The following is a 22,244-nucleotide window of genomic DNA, read 5'->3' as shown; positions in this document are numbered from 1 at the left end:
AGCTTGGCTATTGATCACTTAACCTGCTGCAGCTTGGCTATTGATCACTTAACCTGCTGCAGCTTGGCTATTGATCACTTAACCTGCTGCAGCTTGGCTATTGATCACGCAACCTGCTGCAACCAGGGCTATTGATCACGCAACCTGCTGCAACCAGGGCTATTGATCAGTCAACCTGCTGCTGCCAGGGCTATTTATCAGTCTACCTGCTGCAACCAGGGCTATTGATCAGTCTTCCTGCTGCAACCAGGGCTATTGATCAGTCAACCTGCTGCAACCAGGGCTATTTATCAGTCTTCCTGCTGCAACCAGGGCTATTGATCAGTCGACCTGCTGCAACCAGGGCTATTTATCAGTCTACCTGCTGCAACCAGGGCTATTGATCAGTCAACCTGCTGCAACCAGGGCTATTGATCAGTCAACCTGCTGCAACCAGGGCTATTGATCAGTCTACCTGCTGCAACCAGGGCTATTGATCAGTCTACCTGCTGCAACCAGGGCTATTGATCAGTCAACCTGCTGCAACCAGGGCTATTTATCAGTCTACCTGCTGCAACCAGGGCTATTGATCAGTCAACCTGCTGCAACCAGGGCTATTGATCAGTCAACCTGCTGCAACCAGGGCTATTTATCAGTCTACCTGCTGCAACCAGGGCTATTTATCAGTCTTCCTGCTGCAACCAGGGCTATTGATCAGTCGACCTGCTGCAACCAGGGCTATTTATCAGTCTACCTGCTGCAACCAGGGCTATTGATCAGTCAACCTGCTGCAACCAGGGCTATTGATCAGTCAACCTGCTGCAACCAGGGCTATTGATCAGTCTACCTGCTGCAACCAGGGCTATTGATCAGTCTACCTGCTGCAACCAGGGCTATTGATCAGTCAACCTGCTGCAACCAGGGCTATTTATCAGTCTACCTGCTGCAACCAGGGCTATTGATCAGTCAACCTGCTGCAACCAGGGCTATTGATCAGTCAACCTGCTGCAACCAGGGCTATTTATCAGTCTACCTGCTGCAACCAGGGCTATTGATCAGTCTACCTGCTGCAACCAGGGCTATTGATCAGTCAACCTGCTGCAACCAGGGCTATTGATCAGTCAATCTGCTGCAGCCAAGGATATTGATCAGTCAACGTGCTGCCGCCAGGGCTATTGATAAGTCAACATGCTGCTGATTATGCATATTTTCCTGTGTCCATTGTCCTGTCATGCTCACGTCCTTCCTTCCTTCCTTCCTTCCTTCCTTCCTTCCTTCCTTCCTTCCTTCCTTCCTTCCTCCCCCCCCCCTCTCTCTCTCTCTGTCTGTCTGTCTCTCTCTCTCTCTCTCTCTCTCTCTCTCTCTCTCTCTCTCTCTCTCTCTCTATGTATCTGTGTGTGTTCGTCTCTCTCTCTATCTGTATATGTGTGACTCTCTGTATCTGTGTGTCTGTCTCTCCCTCCCTCTCTGTGTGTCTGTCTGTATCTGTGTGTCTGTCTCTCACACTCTCTCTGTGTCTGTCTGTATCTGTGTGTGTTCGTCTCTCCCTCTCTCTCTGTCTGTATATGTGTGACTCTCTGTCTCTCTCTGCGTCTGTCTGTATCTGTGTGTGTAGCTGGATGACACCAGCTCATCAGAGGGCAGCACCATAGACATCAAGCCTGATGTGGAGGTGGAGGCGGTGGTGGTGGAGGCTGAAGAAGAGTACTTAGACCCAGAAAACTGTTGGACACCTGGTAGGACTGCACCCTGTCCCTCCCTGCCCCGCCCTGAACCACCACGCCCTGACGCTCCCTGCCCCGCCCTGAACCACCACGCCCTGACGCTCCCTGCCCCACCCTGAACCACCACGCCCTGACGCTCCCGCCCTCTACTGCCCTCCCGCACCCTTCCCTTGCATGTCAGTTAGCCCAATTTGTAATCCTTACAATGTATTTAAATCACAAGCAAATGACTGAGGTATCGTATTATGTGTGCCTGTCCCCTTCTATACAGACTGTATTATCAAGTATCCTTGCTGCGATGTGCCCATCACTCATGGGTGGGGAAAATATTGGTGGTTCCTGAGAAAGACATGCTATCTTATTGTGGAACATGACTGGTTCGAAACCGTCATTATCTTTATGATCCTACTCAGTAGTGGGGCCCTGGTAAGTCACCGTGTGGAACGTTAACACACACACACACACACACACACACACACACACACACACACACACACACACACACACACACACACACACATAAACACACACAGCTACGACTAGTGTGTGAGTGGAGAAGGTTGTCTTTTTAAGGGCTGTCTCTCTCTACCTAGAACAAGACATGGAGTAGTAGTGCAGTCACCAGGCCCAGTCTCTGAAGAGGGCAGGGGGGAGGGGCCAGGCAGGAGCATCACAGCCAGTCACCAGGCCCAGTCTCTGAAGAGGGCGGGGGGAGGGGCCAGGCAGGAGCATCACAGCCAGTCACTGAAGAGGGCGGGGGGAGGGACCAGGCAGGAGCATCACAGCCAGTCACCAGGCCCAGTCTCTGAAGAGAGCGGGGGGAGGGGCCAGGCAGGAGCATCACAGCCAGTCTCTGAAGAGGGCGGGGGGAGGGGCCAGGCAGGAGCATCACAGCCAGTCACCAGGCCCAGTCTCTGAAGAGGGCGGGGGGAGGGGCCAGGCAGGAGCATCACAGCCAGTCTCTGAAGAGGGCGGGGGAGGGGCCAGGCAGTAGCATCACAGCCAGTCACTGAAGAGGGCGGGGGGAGGGGCCAGGCAGGAGCATCACAGCCAGTCACCAGGCCCAGTCTCTGAAGAGGGCGGGGGAGGGGCCAGGCAGTAGCATCACAGCCAGTCACCAGGCCCAGTCTCTGAAGAGGGCGGGGGAGGGGCCAGGCAGTAGCATCACAGCCAGTCACTGTACTAAGGAGGTGGGGGGAGGGGCCAGGCAGTAGCATCACAGCCAGTCACTGTACTAAGGAGGGTTGGGGGAGGGGCCAGGCAGGAGCATCACAGCCAGTCTCTGAAGAGGGTGGGGGGAGGGGCCAGGCAGTAGCATCACAGCCAGTCACCAGGCCCAGTCTCTGAAGAGGGCGGGGGGAGGGGCCAGGCAGGAGCATCACAGCCAGTCACCAGGCCCAGTCTCTGAAGAGGGCGGGGGGAGGGGCCAGGCAGGAGCATCACAGCCAGTCTCTGAAGAGGGCGGGGGGAGGGGCCAGGCAGGAGCATCACAGCCAGTCTCTGAAGAGGGCGGGGGAGGGGCCAGGCAGTAGCATCACAGCCAGTCACTGAAGAGGGCGGGGGGAGGGGCCAGGCAGGAGCATCACAGCCAGTCACCAGGCCCAGTCTCTGAAGAGGGCGGGGGAGGGGCCAGGCAGTAGCATCACAGCCAGTCACCAGGCCCAGTCTCTGAAGAGGGCGGGGGAGGGGCCAGGCAGTAGCATCACAGCCAGTCACTGTACTAAGGAGGTGGGGGGAGGGGCCAGGCAGTAGCATCACAGCCAGTCACTGTACTAAGGAGGGTTGGGGGAGGGGCCAGGCAGGAGCATCACAGCCAGTCTCTGAAGAGGGTGGGGGGAGGGGCCAGGCAGTAGCATCACAGCCAGTCACCAGGCCCAGTCTCTGAAGAGGGCGGGGGGAGGGGCCAGGCAGGAGCATCACAGCCAGTCACCAGGCCCAGTCTCTGAAGAGGGCGGGGGGAGGGGCCAGGCAGGAGCATCACAGCCAGTCTCTGAAGAGGGCGGGGGGAGGGGCCAGGCAGGAGCATCACAGCCAGTCTCTGAAGAGGGCGGGGGAGGGGCCAGGCAGTAGCATCACAGCCAGTCACTGAAGAGGGCGGGGGGAGGGGCCAGGCAGGAGCATCACAGCCAGTCACCAGGCCCAGTCTCTGAAGAGGGCGGGGGAGGGGCCAGGCAGTAGCATCACAGCCAGTCACCAGGCCCAGTCTCTGAAGAGGGCGGGGGAGGGGCCAGGCAGTAGCATCACAGCCAGTCACTGTACTAAGGAGGTGGGGGGAGGGGCCAGGCAGTAGCATCACAGCCAGTGACTGTACTAAGGAGGGTTGGGGGAGGGGCCAGGCAGGAGCATCACAGCCAGTCTCTGAAGAGGGTGGGGGGAGGGGCCAGGCAGTAGCATCACAGCCAGTCACCAGGCCCAGTCTCTGAAGAAGGCGGGGGGAGGGGCTAGGCAGGAGCATCACAGCCAGTCACCAGGCCCAGTCTCTGAGAGGGCGGGGGGAGGGGCCAGGCAGGAGCATCACAGCCAGTCTCTGAAGAGGGCAGGGGGGAGGGGCCAGGCAGTAGCATCACAGCCAGTCACTGAAGAGGGCGGGGGCAGGGGCCAGGCAGGAGCATCACAGCCAGTCACTGTACTAAGGAGGTGGGGGGAGGGGCCAGGCAGTAGCATCACAGCCAGTCACTGTACTAAGGAGGTGGGGGGAGGGGCCAGGCAGTAGCATCACAGCCAGTCACTGTACTAAGGAGGTGGGGGGAGGGGCCAGGCAGTAGCATCACAGCCAGTCACTGTACTAAGGAGGGTTGGGGGAGGGGCCAGGCAGTAGCATCACAGCCAGTCACTGTACTAAGGAGGGTGGGGGGAGGGGCCAGGCAGTAGCATCACAGCCAGTCACTGTACTAAGGAGGGTGGGGGGAGGGGCCAGGCAGGAGCATCACAGCCAGTCACTGTACTAAGGAGGGTGGGGGGAGGGGCCAGGCAGTAGCATCACAGCCAGTCACTGTACTAAGGAGGGTTGGGGGAGGCGCCAGGCAGTAGCATCACAGACAGTCACTGTACTAAGGAGGGTTGGGGGAGGGGCCAGGCAGTAGCATCACAGCCAGTCACTGTACTAAGGAGGTGGGGGGAGGGGCCAGGCAGTAGCATCACAGCCAGTCACTGTACTAAGGAGGGTGGGGGGAGGGGCCAGGCAGTAGCATCACAGCCAGTCACTGTACTAAGGAGGGTTGGGGGAGGGGCCAGGCAGTAGCGTCACTGTACTAAGGAGGGTGGGGGGAGGGGCCAGGCAGTAGCATCACAGCCAGTCACTGTACTAAGGAGGGTTGGGAGGGGCCAGGCAGGAGCATCACAGCCAGTCACTGTACTAAGGAGGGTGGGGGGAGGGGCCAGGCAGTAGCATCACAGCCAGTCACTGTACTAAGGAGGTGGGGGGAGGGGCCAGGCAGGAGCATCACAGCCAGTCACTGTACTAAGGAGGGTGGGGGGAGGGGCCAGGCAGTAGCATCACAGCCAGTCACTGTACTAAGGAGGGTTTGGGGAGGGGCCAGGCAGTAGCATCACAGCCAGTCACTGTACTAAGGAGGGTGGGGGGAGGGGCCAGGCAGGAGCATCACAGCCAGTCACTGTACTAAGGAGGGTGGGGGGAGGGGCCAGGCAGGAGCATCACAGCCAGTCACTGTACTAAGGAGGGTGGGGGGAGGGGCCAGGCAGTAGCATCACAGCCAGTCACTGTACTAAGGAGGGTGGGGGGAGGGGCCAGGCAGGAGCATCACAGACAGTCACTGTACTAAGGAGGGTGGGGGAGGGACCAGGCAGGAGCATCACAGCCAGTCACTGTACTAAGGAGGGTTGGGGGGAGGGGCCAGGCAGGAGCATCACAGACAGTCACTGTATTAAGGAGGATGGGGGGAGGGGCCAGGCAGGAGCATCACAGCCAGTCACTGTACTAAGGAGGGTGGGGGAGGGGCCAGGCAGGAGCATCACAGCCAGTCACTGTACTAAGGAGGGTGGGGGAGGGGCCAGGCAGGAGCATCACAGCCAGTCACTGTACTAAGGAGGGTGGGGGGAGGGGCCAGGCAGGAGCATCAAAGGCAGTCACTGTACTAAGGAGGGTTGGGGGAGGGGCCAGGCAGGAGCATCAAAGGCAGTCACTGTACTAAGGAGGGTTGGGGGAGGGGCCAGGCAGGAGCATCACAGCCAGTCACTGTACTAAGGAGGGTTGGGGGAGGGGCCAGGCAGGAGCATCACAGCCAGTCACTGTACTAAGGAGGGTGGGGGGAGGGGCCAGGCAGGAGCATCAAAGGCAGTCACTGTACTAAGGAGGGTGGGGGGAGGGGCCAGGCAGGAGCATCACAGCCAGTCACTGTACTAAGGAGGGTTGGGGGAGGGGCCAGGCAGGAGCATCACAGCCAGTCACTGTACTAAGGAGGGTGGGGGGAGGGGCCAGGCAGGAGCATCAAAGGCAGTCACTGTACTAAGGAGGGTGGGGGGAGGGGCCAGGCAGGAGCATCAAAGGCAGTCTATTGCCTTTTTGGTCAAAAGTAGTGCACTTCATACGGAATATGGTGCCATTTGAGACACTTGAGCTTGACTCTCTCTGTGATTAGTCGACTGTACCATTAATCAGAGAGGGGATCTAATAGACTGTACCATTTACCTGATAAGATAGGGGGAATCTATTTCTGTTGTCCTCAGACATGAAGTCAAATGAGCAGGGAGGGTATTGTGCAAATAATGCTCCATGCTTTTAATTAACAATGTTCATTTTCAGTAATGATTTAGCAACAGTACCGTTGTTGTATACATTTCCAATACTTTTAATGTAAATCGTCTGTTGACTTTATTGTGTTTCTTATCCTCAACGTTTGTTAATGTATTCATTGTTGTACTTACATGGCTGAGGCAACTCTAGGCTATGTATTTTAGATTTGTCAAATAAAATAAATCAATCAATCAATTATTCACTGAGCATGTTAATTCCCCCCCCCCCCGCCAAATTCAGCTAGAGCTAACCATGTATGTGCTTCCCCCCACCAGGCTTTTGAGGATGTGTACATCCAGCAGAGGAAGACAATCAGGACCATCTTGGAATACGCCGACAGTGTGTTCACCTACATCTTCATCCTGGAGATGCTGCTCAAGTGGGTCGCCTACGGATTCCACAAGTACTTCACCAACGCCTGGTGCTGGCTTGACTTCTTCATCGTCGATGTAAGTAACGTTTCCTGGCTCTTTACGGTAGATTTGGTAGCCATTTTTAGAAGCCAAGATAGGAAGCTAGGAGCATAGAAATATAATTCCTAGAATGGGTATTTTTCCTTATTCAAGTCAATTATATTTCTATGGCTCTTCAACCACACCCTGTTGAAGGAACATATTGCACTGTGTACAGTCTGTATAAAGCACCTAAACACTGCCTGCCATGTAGAGATAAGGTGAAAAACACATATTTTGATCTAAAATAGGCCCTGTATAGTCCATATAACACACTATAGGGTCTAAGGTGGGCTTTCAGTCACAAAGTGTCACGTTATTGTTTCTCGAGGTATTCTGTACAGTGATCCCTAACGTAGTCTGACAGGGTGTGGTAGGGTTTGGAGGAGAGGATAGATAGAATAGGATATGAACAATAACTTCATGTTATGCAATGGGTGAGAGGACATATGATATTCTCATTAACAGAAAGTGTAGGATACATCAATCCTACAATATCCAATATCCATATCTCAAGAGAACATTGAAATGTATTCTAGAACCATATTGTAGTCCATCCATTTGTAGGGAACCTATGTCTCTCACCTATTGCATCTCCATGAAGCAATGTCTCTTTCTCTCTCTTTCTCTCTCTCTCTCTCTCTCTTTCTCTCTCTCTCTCTCTCTCTCTCTCTCTCTCTCTCTCTCTCTCTCTCTCTCTTTCTCTTTCTCTCTGTCTGTCTCTCTGTCTGTCTGTCTCTCTTTCTTTTTCTCTCTTTCTCTTTCTCTCTCTCTCTCTCTCTCTCTCTCTCTCTCTCTCTCTCTCTCTCTCTCTCTCTCTCTCTCTCTCTCTCTCTCTTTCTTTCTCTCTCTCTCTGTCTCTTTCTCTCTCTCTCTCTCTCTCTGTGTTTACTTGGTTTCTTGTCAATCTGAGATGCTTGAATATGAACAGCAATTTTCTGTTTGTGAGTTTGGATATAATGTGCCTTCATTTGCAACTAAGTCTGGAATTGTGCACTCTGTTTCCCATCATGTGCAAATAGAAAACAATTATATTGTTTTACGACATAACAACGTGAGACAAATTATTCAAATTTGATTACATTGAGATTGGAATGTGAATGCTGACAGCTAGGCAGCAACACAAATTAGAATCGGCCAATCAATAACCAAGATTATTGATCGACATATTCAAGCCATACTTGGCAACAAAAGGGTATGTGTTTCTATTGTCTCCGGCCTGTCTACAACCTGTCTACAACCTGTCTCCAACCTGTCTCTAACCTGTCTCCGACCTGTCCCCGGCGGCCTGTCTCCGACCTGTCTCTAACCTGTCTCTGACCTGTCCCCGGCGGCCTGTCTCCGGCCTGTCTCCGACCTGTCTCTTATCTGTCTCTGACCTGTCTACAGTGTAATCTACTGTGTGTCTACAGTTCTAGATGTTTTTAAATCTCAGTGTTATTGGTCGTTCTCTGTCCCTTTTGTGACAGAGTGGAGTGGAACAGTGGAGTTTCTTTAATTCCATTCTTTAATTCTAAATCGATTCATACATTCTAAATTAATTCAGGACCATTGAAATGATGGGAATGATAATTCATTGGGGTTGGTTGCTTTGACAGTAATTATAAAAAATAAAAATAAAAAACTGGTTGAGAAATTCGTTCACCCTTCAAAGTTGACACCTCAGCAGGGGCATGGAGTAATGTTGCATAGTTATGATCCAATCCCCTGACTGCACTGTATCTGTGATGGATGGAATACCTCCTACTTCCATGGCCAGATATGGCTTTGGTTATTACTGACCTTGTCATTGGAAAGATTAAGAAGCGTTCTCCTGTGTGTTCTGACCTCTGACCCTGTCCTTGAACTAACCACCTCTCAACAGTCTCCAACACACCGTTTGTATGGTCCATCCCAAACCATCTCTCTCTCACAGGAGTTCTATCTAACCATCGAAATATAATTGCTAGAACGTGACTACCTATTCAAGTCATTGACACCATGATGGGGGAACCAGGAAGTAAAGAAGTATTTGTATGTTCTAGTGATTGTTGAGCCCATAGAGACACTATGATTCTATATGTAATTCTATGATTCTATATGTAATTCTATGATTCTATATGTCATTATATGATTATATTTGTAATTCTATGATTCTATATGTACTTCTATGATTCTATATGTAATTCTATGATTCTATATGTAATTCTATGATTACATATAGTTGACCCATCCATTTCTCAATCACTGAAATCAAACACTGTTGCCCCTTTTTACAGTTATAGCCCAGGCACACCGCAAAGACCAACTGCCAAAAGCAGAGGGTGGCCGCGGTGTGTTTGCGATCACCTGCTGGGTGTCGATGAACGGTGGCCATACAATATGTAGACTCGAAATGAACAGAAAGTGACAGGCTCCTGCAGCTTTAAAGAGCTTGTCATCATGTTGTGTTTTGGTCTTTACAGTCCCAGTATGTTTGACTGTTCAATAGGCTGTATTGATTGATCAGACATAGTCAGAAATAGTATGTTATGTTACTCCCATCTCTCTTTAAAACATTGACTTCCTTTTTATGCATCTATAATGACATTGTTACCCTACAGAATAATCAACTTTAATTCATTACAACCTTTTTTCTCTAAATGAAATGTAAAACTTGTTCCAGTTATTGTGCTTTATCATGTACAGTAGGACCTTTAGTGTTGATTCTGGTAGAACAAATTCTACCTCAGTCTAATCTAAGTCCTATATGTACTGTATACTGTATATTTAAAGTATCCCACATAGTTAGTGTCCCCTCTACGGGTTGATAGACAATGTACCCCATGCCCTAGAGCCATTGATGCTAGTCGTGCCGTACAGGGGCATACATTTCCCAAGATGCCCTCGGGATGGTCGTACGGTATGGGAACCGACAATTCCCTCCCAAGCTGTCAATGTGTGACAACACAGTGTGACATACTCCCCACTCCCCATCCTTCTTAAAGTCTTACGCCTCCTCTTACTCCAGAAATGTTGCGAGTGACCTTTGACCTTGTGCTGAGATGATGATGTAATGATGGTGGGGTCAGGCTGGCCTGGTAGCCAGTGGTAAGTTTGGTCCTCCAGACTGGCAGACAAGCAGTCAGTCCCTCTTATAATGCTGCTGTGCCTCACTGAGTCTGGGTCGTCCTGGGTAGTCTGTCTATCTGTGGCCTGTCTGTCTGTCTGTCTGTCCGCCCGTCCGTCCGTCTGTCTGTCTGTTTGTGACTCTCCTTTCTGTCATCACACTATGATGTCTGTGGTTTGGTTTTAACCATGTTGTCTCTCTATGGGCACCATCAGAAGGGGGACACCATCATTGCTTTAGACCAGCATGCATTACTCGGAATGTGTGTGTGTGTGTGTGTGTGTGTGTGTGTGTGTGTGTGTGTGTGTGTGTGTGTGTGTGTGTGTGTGTGTGTGTGTGTGTGTGTGTGTGTGTGTGTGTGTGTGTGTGTGTGTGTGTGTGTGTGTGTGTGTGTGTGTGTGTGTGTGTGTTTGTCTGTTCCACGTACCTCTTGTATTTTGATATCTTTCTGTTGAATTATCTTTTCATTGGCTTCTCTTCTTGATTTTTATTGTAGAAATGTGCATAGCAGTGTGGATAGAAATGTGATACAGGAGAACTACTACGAGAAGACAGAATAACTTACTGGACCCATGCTTTCTATTTGGTCCAAAAGTTGAAGAACAGATTTTTATCAAATCATGTGCTTTACATTGTTGAGAAAACATTTAGTTACAGTATACCACTCTTTTAATAATGGAGATATGAATACAATGCAGGACAGAACTCGATTAGGTAACCATAGTGATGTAAGGTAAAATCTAAATCAAAACTAATCTTTCTAGTAAAACTACAGATGTAGGGTTTTAATTTGAGCCTGTTTGCTATAGCAGAAAAATAATCCTGCAGCAACAGGAAATCAGAATTATTATGCAAATTATAATTCATGGATATTTTTGTAGGGGTTGATTCATTTTTCATACGGGAAAATAAAGTCTGAAATTTCATATTGGAAATGACAAACTTCAGTAACCTTTTTAAACCTCAAATAAACTACAAGTTTTACATTTCCTGCATCAACAGGGTGATCAAATTAAGATCCTACATCTTTAGTAGCCAGTCAAGTGTCGGGATGGAGTCGTTATATAAGAGTGGAATGAGGCTGGATCCATCCATCCATACTTTTAGTTTACAGACATTTAGATATTTTCTTTTTGTTCTGTTTGATTTTAGTTTCCGTTGTCTTTTTGTTTTTCTTTCTGTTTCTGTTCCACTGTTCCTCATTGGATCACAGCCCAGAGGTGTGATTGGCCTTGCCTTGCAGAGCTCGACGCTGATTCGCTGAGGGCTGCCACACCCACACAACAGGCCAAACCCTTGACCTATAAGGGGGTGGGGCACTCCAAGGGGTCAGGCTGAGGCTGAAGGTGACAAATACCCCAAATACTGTGACAGTAAAATAAAGGCTAAATCTTTATTTGACATCTGCTTTATAGTGACTTCATTGTGTTATCCTTGATAGTTTTTTTAATATACCTACTGGCTGATTAATAAATTCCATCAATCAATTGATCATCGCCCTGATGAAACAGCCTGCCAGTTATAAAGCTAAACTGATTATTTAACAAATGGGACATCCTCAACTAAAATAATTGATCTAGCTAGAATCTGAAAGAATCATAGGTGTAAAATGCAGTTCATACAGAGACCTGGAGATTCAGGGGCCCTTGACCGACATAATAACCCAGAGATGACTCGTTAGTCATGAGTCCAGTCATCAGTTCCATGCTGATAGCTTCACCGCTGTCCTTAGCTATGACCAAATCATTTGGAATGACTAGTTTTCCATTGCAAAAAGTATATACATTATCATAGACTGTAGTACCGCTAATGGCCTTCAATCAAAATAAAGATTTAGCCTTTGTTAGAATCCCTCCTCTATCTATGACTATGGTCTGGTCAGCTTTTGATGTTGTGTTCTTTGAGTGAGTTTGACCAGTATGGTCTGGTTGGAGGTGCTTTCACATGTTTTTACTGTGTTCTACTGTTTTCACTTTGTTAAGGAACTGGTGCTCTCACTCTCCCAGTCTCACCACCTGAACAATGGCAGTGAGAGAGATAGGGACAACCTTTTGGTGTTTCCAGGTCTAAGATCTATTAGATGGACTTAATCTGTAATGTTGAGTCAATGAGATACTGTAGTGCCATTTAGTCACATCAGGGTTGGGGTCAATTCTATTTCAACTCAGGAAGTAAACTGAAATTATTAATGAGGAAAATTGGCATTTGAATTTCAGTTTACTTCCTGAATTAAGTGAAAACCCATTGCCACATCTAGCCTTGCTCTCCTCTTGTCACTGTAGGCCCTGCTTGACACTGTAGGCCCTTCTCTCTCTCGCTCTCTCTGGTTGTGTGTTTTAGCTTACATCAGCTAGAAGGGCCTGTAGTGTAGCTTTGCGTTCCAAACGGACCCTATAGGGTGCCATTTGGGATGCTGGCAAGTAGTGTACAGTGCCTTCGGAAAGTATTCAGACCCCTTGACTTTTCCCACATTTTGTTACGTTACGGCCTTATTCTAAAATGGATTAAAATGTTTTCCCCACTCATCAATCTACACACAATACCTCATACAACACTTCAAATTTCACACACCTGTATTTGGGGAGTTTCTCCCATTCTTCTCTGCAGATCCCCTCAAGTTCTGTCAGGTTGGATGGGGAGTGTCGCTGCACAGATAGTCTCTCCAGAAATATTAGATCAGGTTCAAGTCCGGGCTTTGGCTGGGCCACTCAAGGACATTCAGAGAAACTTCTGAGTTGTCTTCGCTGTGTGCTTAGGGTCATTGTCCTGTTGGTGTCACGTCTGCTCCTGCTCTTCCCTCCCCTGGCTCTTGAGGGCGCCGGGCTGCCCTGCTTCACGCACTCCTGCCATCTATTACACACACCTGCCTTCCCTCGTCACGCGCATCAGTGAAATTGGACTCACCTGGACTCAGTCATCACCTGTTGATTTCCTCCTCCATATTTGTCAGTTCCCTTGCTCTGTTCCCCACTGCTGCATTAATTGTTTTTTGTCTGTGTTACTCGTTTGCTGACGCTGTTCCTGTCTTGTTCCATGTCCGTTCTATATTAAATGTTTGACTCCCCGTACCTGCTTCGTCTCTCCAGCGTCATTCCATGTGACAGTTCACAGTTCACCCCAGTCTGAGGTCCTGAGCGCTTTTTAGCAGGCTTTCATCAAGGATCTCTCTGTACTTTGCTCTGTTCATCTTTCCCTTGATCCTGACTAGTCTCCCAGTCCCTGCCACTGAAAAACCTCCCCACAGCATGATGCTGCCACCACCATGCTTCACCGTAGGGATGGTGCCAGGTTTCCTACAGATGTGACGCTTGGCATTCAGGCCAAGAGTTCAATCTTGGTTTCATCAGACCAGATAATCTTGTTTCTCATGGTCTGAGAGTCTTTAAGTGCCTTTTGGCATTGCTCTGACATGCACTGTCAACTGTGGGACCTTATATAGATAGTCAAATGGCCAAATCGCCCCTAGTGGCCTCATGGGTGAAATGTTGTTAATAGTTTTCAGATGTAAACTTTTTTTAGTTTTTTTACAGAAAATCTGGTGTTTCTATGTTAAACAGTTTTGTTATAATTCAGTCTTCTGTGATGTATATAAAGTGTACTATTAGAACGCAAACTGAAAATGTAATACATTTCAACCCTATATCTGACATGGTACAGGTGTTTTCAATTTTTTAAGCCCATAACCATGTGTGTGAGGTGTATACTTTTGTTTCAAAGTAGATTTGTTTAAGACTACCAAGAAACACTCTGTGTGACTCTGATTTAGCCCACTGCAGTAAAAGGTTAAAGACCATTGAAATCCTTGCTGCTTGGTTGATTGAAGTCGCCAATACTTTCCCACTCTGCAATAGCCCCCTTACCACATGCCCCTAGCCCCTTAAACTGATGCTTAAACTCAGTTGCAGGGTTCCTATTCAATTTCCATGGATAAAACAGGGATTATCCAAGAGCTATGGTCCAATGAGTATGTAACATTGTTAGGATGTACATGTTAGTCATTTAGTAGAAGCTCTTATCCAGAGCGACTTACAGGAGCAATTCGTGTTAAGTGCCTTGCTCAAAGGCACATCGACAGATTTTTCACCTAGTCAGCTCAGGGATTGAAACCTTTTGAGTTACTGGCCCAACGCTCTTAGCCGCTAGGTTACCCTCCGCCCGCTATGTAGACGGTGATGCCTAGTTGACGGCAGGTGCTGTACTGTGCGTGAGAGTGGGGAGCAAGGTGGAGCATTAAACAGTATTACTTACCCCTGTCAAGTCCTCTCAGTTCTTCACAAGTGCATAGGGCATCGTTTAGGGGTTGATTTGGGATCGGGCCATTGTGTGTGAGAGTGGGGGAGAAGCACCGTTTCTTTGAGGTTGTGTGCTGTTAACTGTTCCTGTGTGTAATTCTACTGTACTCAGTGTCTCTCCAGTGGTCCTTCCAGTACCATCCAGTGCCAAATAACTACTGAGTCCAATCTCCCTCTAACCCCCTTTCTCAACCCTTTACTACTGTCAGTGTGTGGTTAGCTGTATATGACTGTATGTGACATTCCTATTTTATTCTAATGCTGTGTGAATATGATAAGATGATTTTTGTCAAAACAAAATGACCTACATGTACATATTTACCTGTATTCTTTCTCTTACGTTCCATTAGTTTGTCTGTCGTAGATTATATTGGAAATTATGCCTCAGCCAAGAGTGACAGACATGGAGAGACAATGTTAGAGGGGCCAGGGTAAGGTTCTACAAGTCTGTTGGGTTTTAATATGAACTTTTACAGGTTGTAATCTCTCTCCTTCCCTCCTCCACCTAATCCTCCTCCTCCTCCTGCTCCCTGGTCCCCTTCGCCCGTCTGTCTGTATTTGTATTGAATCAGTCGTGTGCTATGGCAACACTTTTCTGCCTATTTCCCCTTTGTCTTATGCCTCTCTCTCTCTCCCTCCTCTCTTTTTCTCTCTCTCTCTCTCAACCACAAGTTTCTTTGCAGGTACAAAGGAGTTTGTCACATTTCTCCCATCTACCCTAAAATAACAGAAACAAATCCCTCCTCCCGCAGTCTACCTTTTACTGCTACTAAAACACTACGCACATAAAACCTATACTAAACATTGACCTTCTCTCTCAATGTATATACATATATAAATGCAATATTATACATGTATATACATGCATATAGATTTATGTGTGTATGTCAAGCAACTCTCTCCACCCAATGCCAGTCCTATTGCTCCAAGGGCTCTCGTCTGAGTCTCTTCTACCTTTAGAGAATTTTCTCACTACTTCTAACAGTTTGGAACCTCTTTTGCTTCTCTGTTTGTGTGTAGGTGTCTATAATCAGTCTGGTAGCTAATGCACTGGGCTACTCGGATCTAGGTCCTATTAAATCACTAAGGACACTAAGGGCCTTGAGACCCCTCAGAGCCTTGTCACGTTTTGAAGGGATGAGGGTAAGATCCTAAAGCTAAGCAGCTGATTCTTACGCATGCCCATTCAACAGTATTAAAGCATGCTAGAAAGTGAAATATTATAAAAAAGTAACCAAGCTATTTTTTTTATGACAAAAAAACATTCCAAAATTAATTTATTGGGGGACTTTTTTAAATATAAACTTTAGGAAACTAGCCAAGACAAGAAGTCCCCTTTCCATGCACACAAATCTTTTACCATACGTCACATACTATTTATATATACACATCATGATGCAGCTGGGAGTGTGAAGGAATGTTGCGCATTAATGCTACAAAGTGATACAGTAATACCATTAGAAACTATTTCCCTGGTTTTGATTGAATCTTTAAAAAATACATCTAAATACTAATTGATATTTTCTGAATTTCCACTATTTACAGGAATAAAAAATAAAATAGAGAGTGGAACTAGAGGAATATGTCACAAAGCTGCCTCATCACATAAAAACAAAGCAGCCTCATCACATAAAAACAAAGCTGCCTCATCACATAAAAACAAAGCTGCCTCATCACATAAAAACAAAGCAGCCTCATCACATAAAAACAAAGCAGCCTCATCACATAAAAACAAAGCTGCCTCATCACATAAAAACAAAGCTGCCTTATCACATAAAAACAAAGCTGCCTCATCACATAAAAACAAAGCAGCCTCGTCACATAAAAACAAAGCAGCCTCGTCACATAAAAACAAAGCTGCCTCGTCACATAAAAACAAAGCTGCCTCGTCACATAAAAACAAAGCTGCCTCATCACATAAAAACAAAGCTGCCTCTTCACATAAAAACTAAAATAATTAATTATTTTTGGGGTTTTAATGATTGGCTCGAGAGATACGGTGAAATTATTATTAGTTAAAGCTCTGTGTAAACAAAGCCAAGCTACATACCATTTCATAAAGCATTTGAATCAACAATTCACTGTTCATTTGGTCCGATTCTCAATCTCTGCTGCTTTGATTCTCAATTCCCCTACCACTACCTGCACCCCACCTGGTTGTTGTCATCCTCCTCTATCTCTTTATCCCATGTAGTCCTTTTCTATCTCCCCATCCTTAGACTGGTTTGAACTTACTAACCTCTCCACCTCAGTTTAGTCCTCCACCACCAACCTCCACCCCACCCTGCCTCTCCTCCTACCCTTCCACTGCTCACTCCATCCTGACCCAGTAGATCTGCTGGGCCTGCAGCAGGTCTCAGTCTGGCTGCTCCTCTTTGTGTCCTGCTTGTCCGGGACTGAGAAAGAAACCACACATACACTCCACACTCACATTGTTGTGGGTGTGGAATATTTGCTAAGCTTCTGCCTGTGTCTTTGTGATCATCACTTTGTGTTAAATGACTGAGATCTTTAAGGGCTGAATCGCAGAGATCGGTTAAGTCATGTCAGTTAGTTCAATGTAGACCAGACACCTGAAACTGCCGGCCTGTGGGCCAGATACGTCTTAAGTAAACGCGGACCAGATTCAGTATCTTAGCTTGTTTGTCTTCTTCTTAACCCGGAGTCAGAAGCTTAGGAAATATGCTGATAGGCTGCCATCTCACAAGGCATTACTGTCCCCATGTCATAACACGACACGTTGCATAGCAACCATACTGCAGGTCTTATAGAGCTTCCTACTTCCTGCTTCCTATTGCCTTCCACTCCCGCTAGGTCGGAAATATACAGGTTAAGACAACTTCGTCACAGATTTGGGACCATAGTTGCAAAGAGTTAAAGGATATTTGAATCCTGTTGTCTTAACCTTTGTCATTTTCAATCTAGCTTTTAATTCCTACTTCCTGCTTCCTGTTGCCTTCCATTCCCACAGGAAGTGATTCTGGGAGGCAACATTGTTTAGCTCACTGGAGCGCTCTCTTATATTGTATCTTAAATCTTATATTTTCTTATAATAGAGGAGTGAGTTGGGTTGGGTGGGCAGCAGGGCCGATATTATATGAACCTATTAGGACCACATTAGGACAACACTAGTCTTTCTTAACCCCTAGACAGTCGCATGTCACCTCTTCCTCTTCATAGTGTCCCAAAAATGACAGACCAGGTGTGGTAGACTAGATGTGTGCCATGCACCACTGTTAATACGGTACAGGAGAGGTTAGCTAGCTAATCATCAATTTGACTGACATTTCCATTCATGCTGAAGTTCCCATCCATACAAAATATCCACTGGCTAAAATATGACAACGAGGTTGCAAATACGAGCTGATGACATCACAAAACCTTTAGGCCCTGGATAGGCTTTATGGTTGTTTACTACTATACTTATGAATGAGTCCACATCACAACACGTTTACATATTTACATGACAGACTGGTTTGTCCACTTTGCTCAGAGATGAGACTAGCGTAGAATTAGAAGGATTCTGTTTCTATGGCGGCTAAACTGGTCAAAATTCCAATATAATATTTTGGTGAAAAAAATCATGGTACATTCTTAAAGGAACGTTGTAGTCAAACATTGCATTACCCCTATTAATGATCTCAATCAATGGGAGTGTGGTAGGAGGTGACGGTGGCCCAGTAGGCTAATACTTGTAGCAGTGAAAAAGCAAACACAATATAATTAGATCCTGTCTGTACTTACTCACCAATTCAATACAATGTTGTCTACTGTATGTTCATCAATTGATTTGCCCTTTTTTTTTTTTTTACCTAAAAGGAAAATTGACAAATCAAAGTGGTAAATAAATGGATAGGGAATTACGAGAATGGAGAGATGACACCGACAACCATAATAATGAAAGAGATTCTGGAGAGTTAGAATGTTGAGAACTCTTGTTGACTTGAGCTTCCTGGCTGTGGTCATGGAAGGTTGTGTGGTGGAGGAAGCCAATGCAAGTCAACAGCTCTGGGAGCGAGCAGCATAACACAGCTATCATTTGAATATATTGCTATGCTTAACATGCAATGATGCAATGGGCTGTACCTACCTACCTGAATGCCTATAGTCACTTGTTAAATGCTTTATCTGTTACTATGCTGCTTTGTAGCCTCATTGTTACTTTTGAGCAATGCAATGTACAAGAATGACACAGTCGCCAAGTCATCCTCACACTTGTGTTACTACAGATTTTCTAATGAGCTTGCACTCTAGTCTTTGGTTGCATTTTAATGTTTAGTCACAAAATATTTGTTGTATTATTAACTTAAAATGTATTTAAAAAATACCTTCTAGCTGCATCATGTCAGACTTGCAGCAGACACATTAGCAGGAAACAGATCCTGAATTACAGACCTTAGAATCATATAACAGATGTCTGAGTTCTTAGAACCTTAGAACAGAGGTCTGAGTTCTTAGAACAGAGGTCTGAGATCTTAGAACCTTAGAACATAGGTCTAAGTTCTTAGAACAGAGGTCTGAGTTCTTAGAACAGATGTCTGAGTTCTTAGAACCTTAGAACAGATGTCTGAGTTCTTAGAACAGAGGTCTGAGTTCTTAGAACAGAGGTCTGAGTTCTTAGAACAGATGTCTGAGTTCTTAGAACCTTAGAACAGATGTCTGAGTTCTTAGAACAGAGGTCTGAGTTCTTAGAACAGAGGTCTGAGTTCTTAGAACAGATGTCTGAGTTCTTAGAACCTTAGAACAGATATCTGAGTTCTTAGAACAGAGGTCTGAGTTCTAACTCTACACAATCCATTCTTGACTGTTCTTAAATGTTGTGTCCAAAGATACCCAAGTGTCAAATCCACTTGTCTGATAGATATATAATATATAGACAATAAACCTTTTGGCCGATTATCTCTCTATCCAAAACATTTCTCTATCTGTTTGTTTATCGATTTGAACTGTTCTTGAAATTGCACCACAATGCCATGTAACAACACGCATGTACTCAAATTGCCGATGCACATTATGAACTTTTGAAAGCCATTTTCCCTCATTGTTTTGATAAGGTTTCTGGTTTTTGATAAGGCATGAACCATTTTATTATATAATGCATGGCTAATATTACCTTGAACACTTTGAATCTTTGAAACAAGTCAAATTCTACCGCCTCGGCAAGTAGTTCATTCTCTCAGCATGTGTGCAGTGATGTGTTCTCCTACAGATGTAGGAACTTAATTCAAGCCCGTTTGCTACAGAAGGAAAATAATCCTGCAGTAACAAGAAATGTAGATTATAATTAATATAATTTATTTGTAAGGGTTGATACATTTTTCATTAAGACAAATCTAATCTGACATTTTAATTTGGAAATTACGAACTTTAGATGCCTTTTAAAACCTTCACTACACGTTTGCATTTCCTGCTGTGCAGAACAATTCTCAGCAACAAAAAAAGAGTTTGAATTAAGATCCTACGTATGTGAGAGGTGGGAGGTGTGACATTACTGTCATGATGCGGTATACTGCTAACTCTACGCATTGTGATCATTCCTCTCAAAAGGTAGCTTTCTCTTTACAGCTTCTGCATTTTTCATGACAGATTCTTACATGTATTATTAGAGGTCCAAGCACAATGAATAGCCTATGTGCCTTGTTTGTATTCTAATTCAGTTCAATTCACTAAGATATTTTTATAATCTGTTTTTGGGTTACTCACACAGAAAGAAATTGGCACCCAACAACCTGAAGGTTCCCTTTGTGGCCGTATGGTGTTTATCCAACCCCAGTGCCTTAGCAGCCAGTTAGCAGCCAGTTAGCAGCCAGTTAGCAGCCAGTTAGCAGCCAGTAACTCCATATTCCATAATCATTCAAGAGGAACAGTCAAAGGCCTGTACTTAACGCTTCCAATAATACACATACTGTAGAGAGGAGAGTATCGATGATGTCATCACTAACATGTTTAACTGTAAGAGAAGAGTGTACCTACATTTTAGGTTATGATAAAGACAGCCAGTTGTGCAAGTCATATTTTTCCAAGAACCAATGGGTAAATATCAAGAATTAAAATGACCATTGAACAGCTCCCCCTGACTGTAGCTTTAAGTAATCAATGCAGTGTCCTGCACATTGCTGAGAGAACACTGCTCCTGAAGCTCAGTCTGCTCTCTGTCTGCCTGTCTGTATACAAGGAGGGAATATGGCTCCAAAAACCAAGTCTGTCCGCTAAAAACAGACGACATGCATGCTCAGCTCAGCTGTGTCTGACAGCTGCTGGTCTAGTCTGGTTAGCCTGCCTAACACTGTGAGCTAGCGTTCAACCCCACTATGCACTACGACACTGAGCTTAATGCACATCAGTGTATGGAAGGGCCGGTCGGTCCGGAGATAGAAGCTGTAAAGGGGGCTAGCCGTGGGTGTTATGGATGTGGGAAGCAGTCTATGGGTTGCGTCTCAAACAAATGGCACACTATTCCCTATATAGTTAACTACTTTCTAGCAGAAAGTGCACTGCTTTTTACCCGGGCCCACAGGGCTCTACCCGGGTCCACAGGGCTCTACCCGGGTCCACAGGGCTCTACCAGGGCCCACAGGGCTCTACCAGGGTCCATAGGGCTCTACCCGGGTCCACAGGGCTCTACCCGGGCCCACAGGGCTCTACCAGGGTCCATAGGGCTCTGCTCAAAGTAATGCACTATACATTATAGAGAATGGGGTGCCATTTAGGATGCATCCTATGGATAAAACTGCTTTCCATTGCATCACGTCTGGGTGGGAGGTGTTTTAGGGAAAGGGACAAGGGGAGGGAGGGAGGGTGGTGAATGTTTGGGAGAAGATGAGGCTGCATACTGGCATGGCAAAACAGTTGTGGTTCAATTAGTTTAAGACAGTTCTATGATCTCAAAAGGAAAGTGGGGTGCATGCATGCATGTCTGTCTGTCTGTATGTCTGTATGTCTGTCTGTATGTATGTCTGTCTGTATGTATGTATGCGCAGACCCCTTGGGCAGTCCTAGTCGTGTTCTCAATCAGATCAAATACAATTCATTGTAATTATAACAGAACTGATAATACTCTTTCACTGTTATACTATATGTTACTATACTATATTATACTATAATAATGATGTACTATACTGTACTGTACTACAATATACACAAACATACTAAATATTATAGTCTAATTATAACCAGTGAACTATACTATACTTTATACAACGTTATGTATCATAAAAAACGTTAAAACACAATTTGTAATATGACTCGATAATGGAACATAGTACATGTCAAATTAGTTTTTGCTGCCACTTTCTCCTTTATGATGCCATGACAGTATGCAGCTGCTCTGAGGGGGGTTGATAGGTATCATCATGGAGTATGTTTTGAATCTCTCACACTGTCCTGTCCTCCTGTCTCCCCTGTCTAGGTGGTAGTCAACGCCCTAGTGGGAGCCATCCCCTCCATTATGAATGTGTTGCTGGTTTGCCTCATCTTTTGGCTGATTTTCAGTATCATGGGAGTCAACTTGTTTGCGGGCAAGTATTACTACTGTTTCAACCAGACAGCAGAGGAGTACTTTGAGGCCAGCCAGGTCAACAACAAGACACAGTGCCTGGCCCTCATTGAACAGAACTTCACTGAGGTCAGGTGGAAGAATGTCAAGATCAACTTTGACAATGTTGGCGCCGGATACCTGGCTCTGCTTCAAGTGGTGAGCCTCTCTCTCTCTCTCTCTCTCTCTCTCTCTCTCTCTCGGGCGCGAACCAGGGACCTTCTGCACACATCAACAACAGTCACCCTCGAAGCGTCGTTACCCATCGCTCCACAAAAGCCGCGGCCCTTGCAGAGCAAGGGGCAACACTACTAATAGGTTTCAGAGCAAGTGACGTAACTGATTGAAACGCTACTAGCGCGTACCCGCTAACTAGCTAGCCATTTCACATCCGTTACACACATTTATGTTTTTCCACATGT

The 22,244-nt window shown here is 46.3% G+C and overlaps 1 protein-coding gene across 3 annotated transcripts in view; it reads left to right on the top strand.

Moving 5' to 3' along the window:
* The window catches only part of LOC139557758 (sodium channel protein type 8 subunit alpha-like), a 122,499-nt gene that overhangs the window by 77,012 nt on the left and 23,243 nt on the right, over nt 1-22,244 (top strand). For all 3 annotated transcript variants that reach the window (XM_071372921.1, XM_071372919.1, XM_071372920.1), the window contains exons 18-22: nt 1,595-1,715; nt 1,975-2,129; nt 6,732-6,905; nt 15,309-15,431; nt 21,697-21,981. In XM_071372921.1, the coding sequence (XP_071229022.1) occupies nt 1,595-1,715; nt 1,975-2,129; nt 6,732-6,905; nt 15,309-15,431; nt 21,697-21,981 (858 nt within the window). The remainder of the gene's footprint in view (nt 1-1,594; nt 1,716-1,974; nt 2,130-6,731; nt 6,906-15,308; nt 15,432-21,696; nt 21,982-22,244) is intronic.

The sequence above is a fragment of the Salvelinus alpinus genome, chromosome 28 (genome assembly GCF_045679555.1).
Source record: "Salvelinus alpinus chromosome 28, SLU_Salpinus.1, whole genome shotgun sequence".
Lineage (NCBI taxonomy): Eukaryota > Metazoa > Chordata > Actinopteri > Salmoniformes > Salmonidae > Salvelinus > Salvelinus alpinus.
Note: the sequence above shows the minus strand (reverse complement) of the source record. Positions and strands in the feature narration are given on the sequence as shown.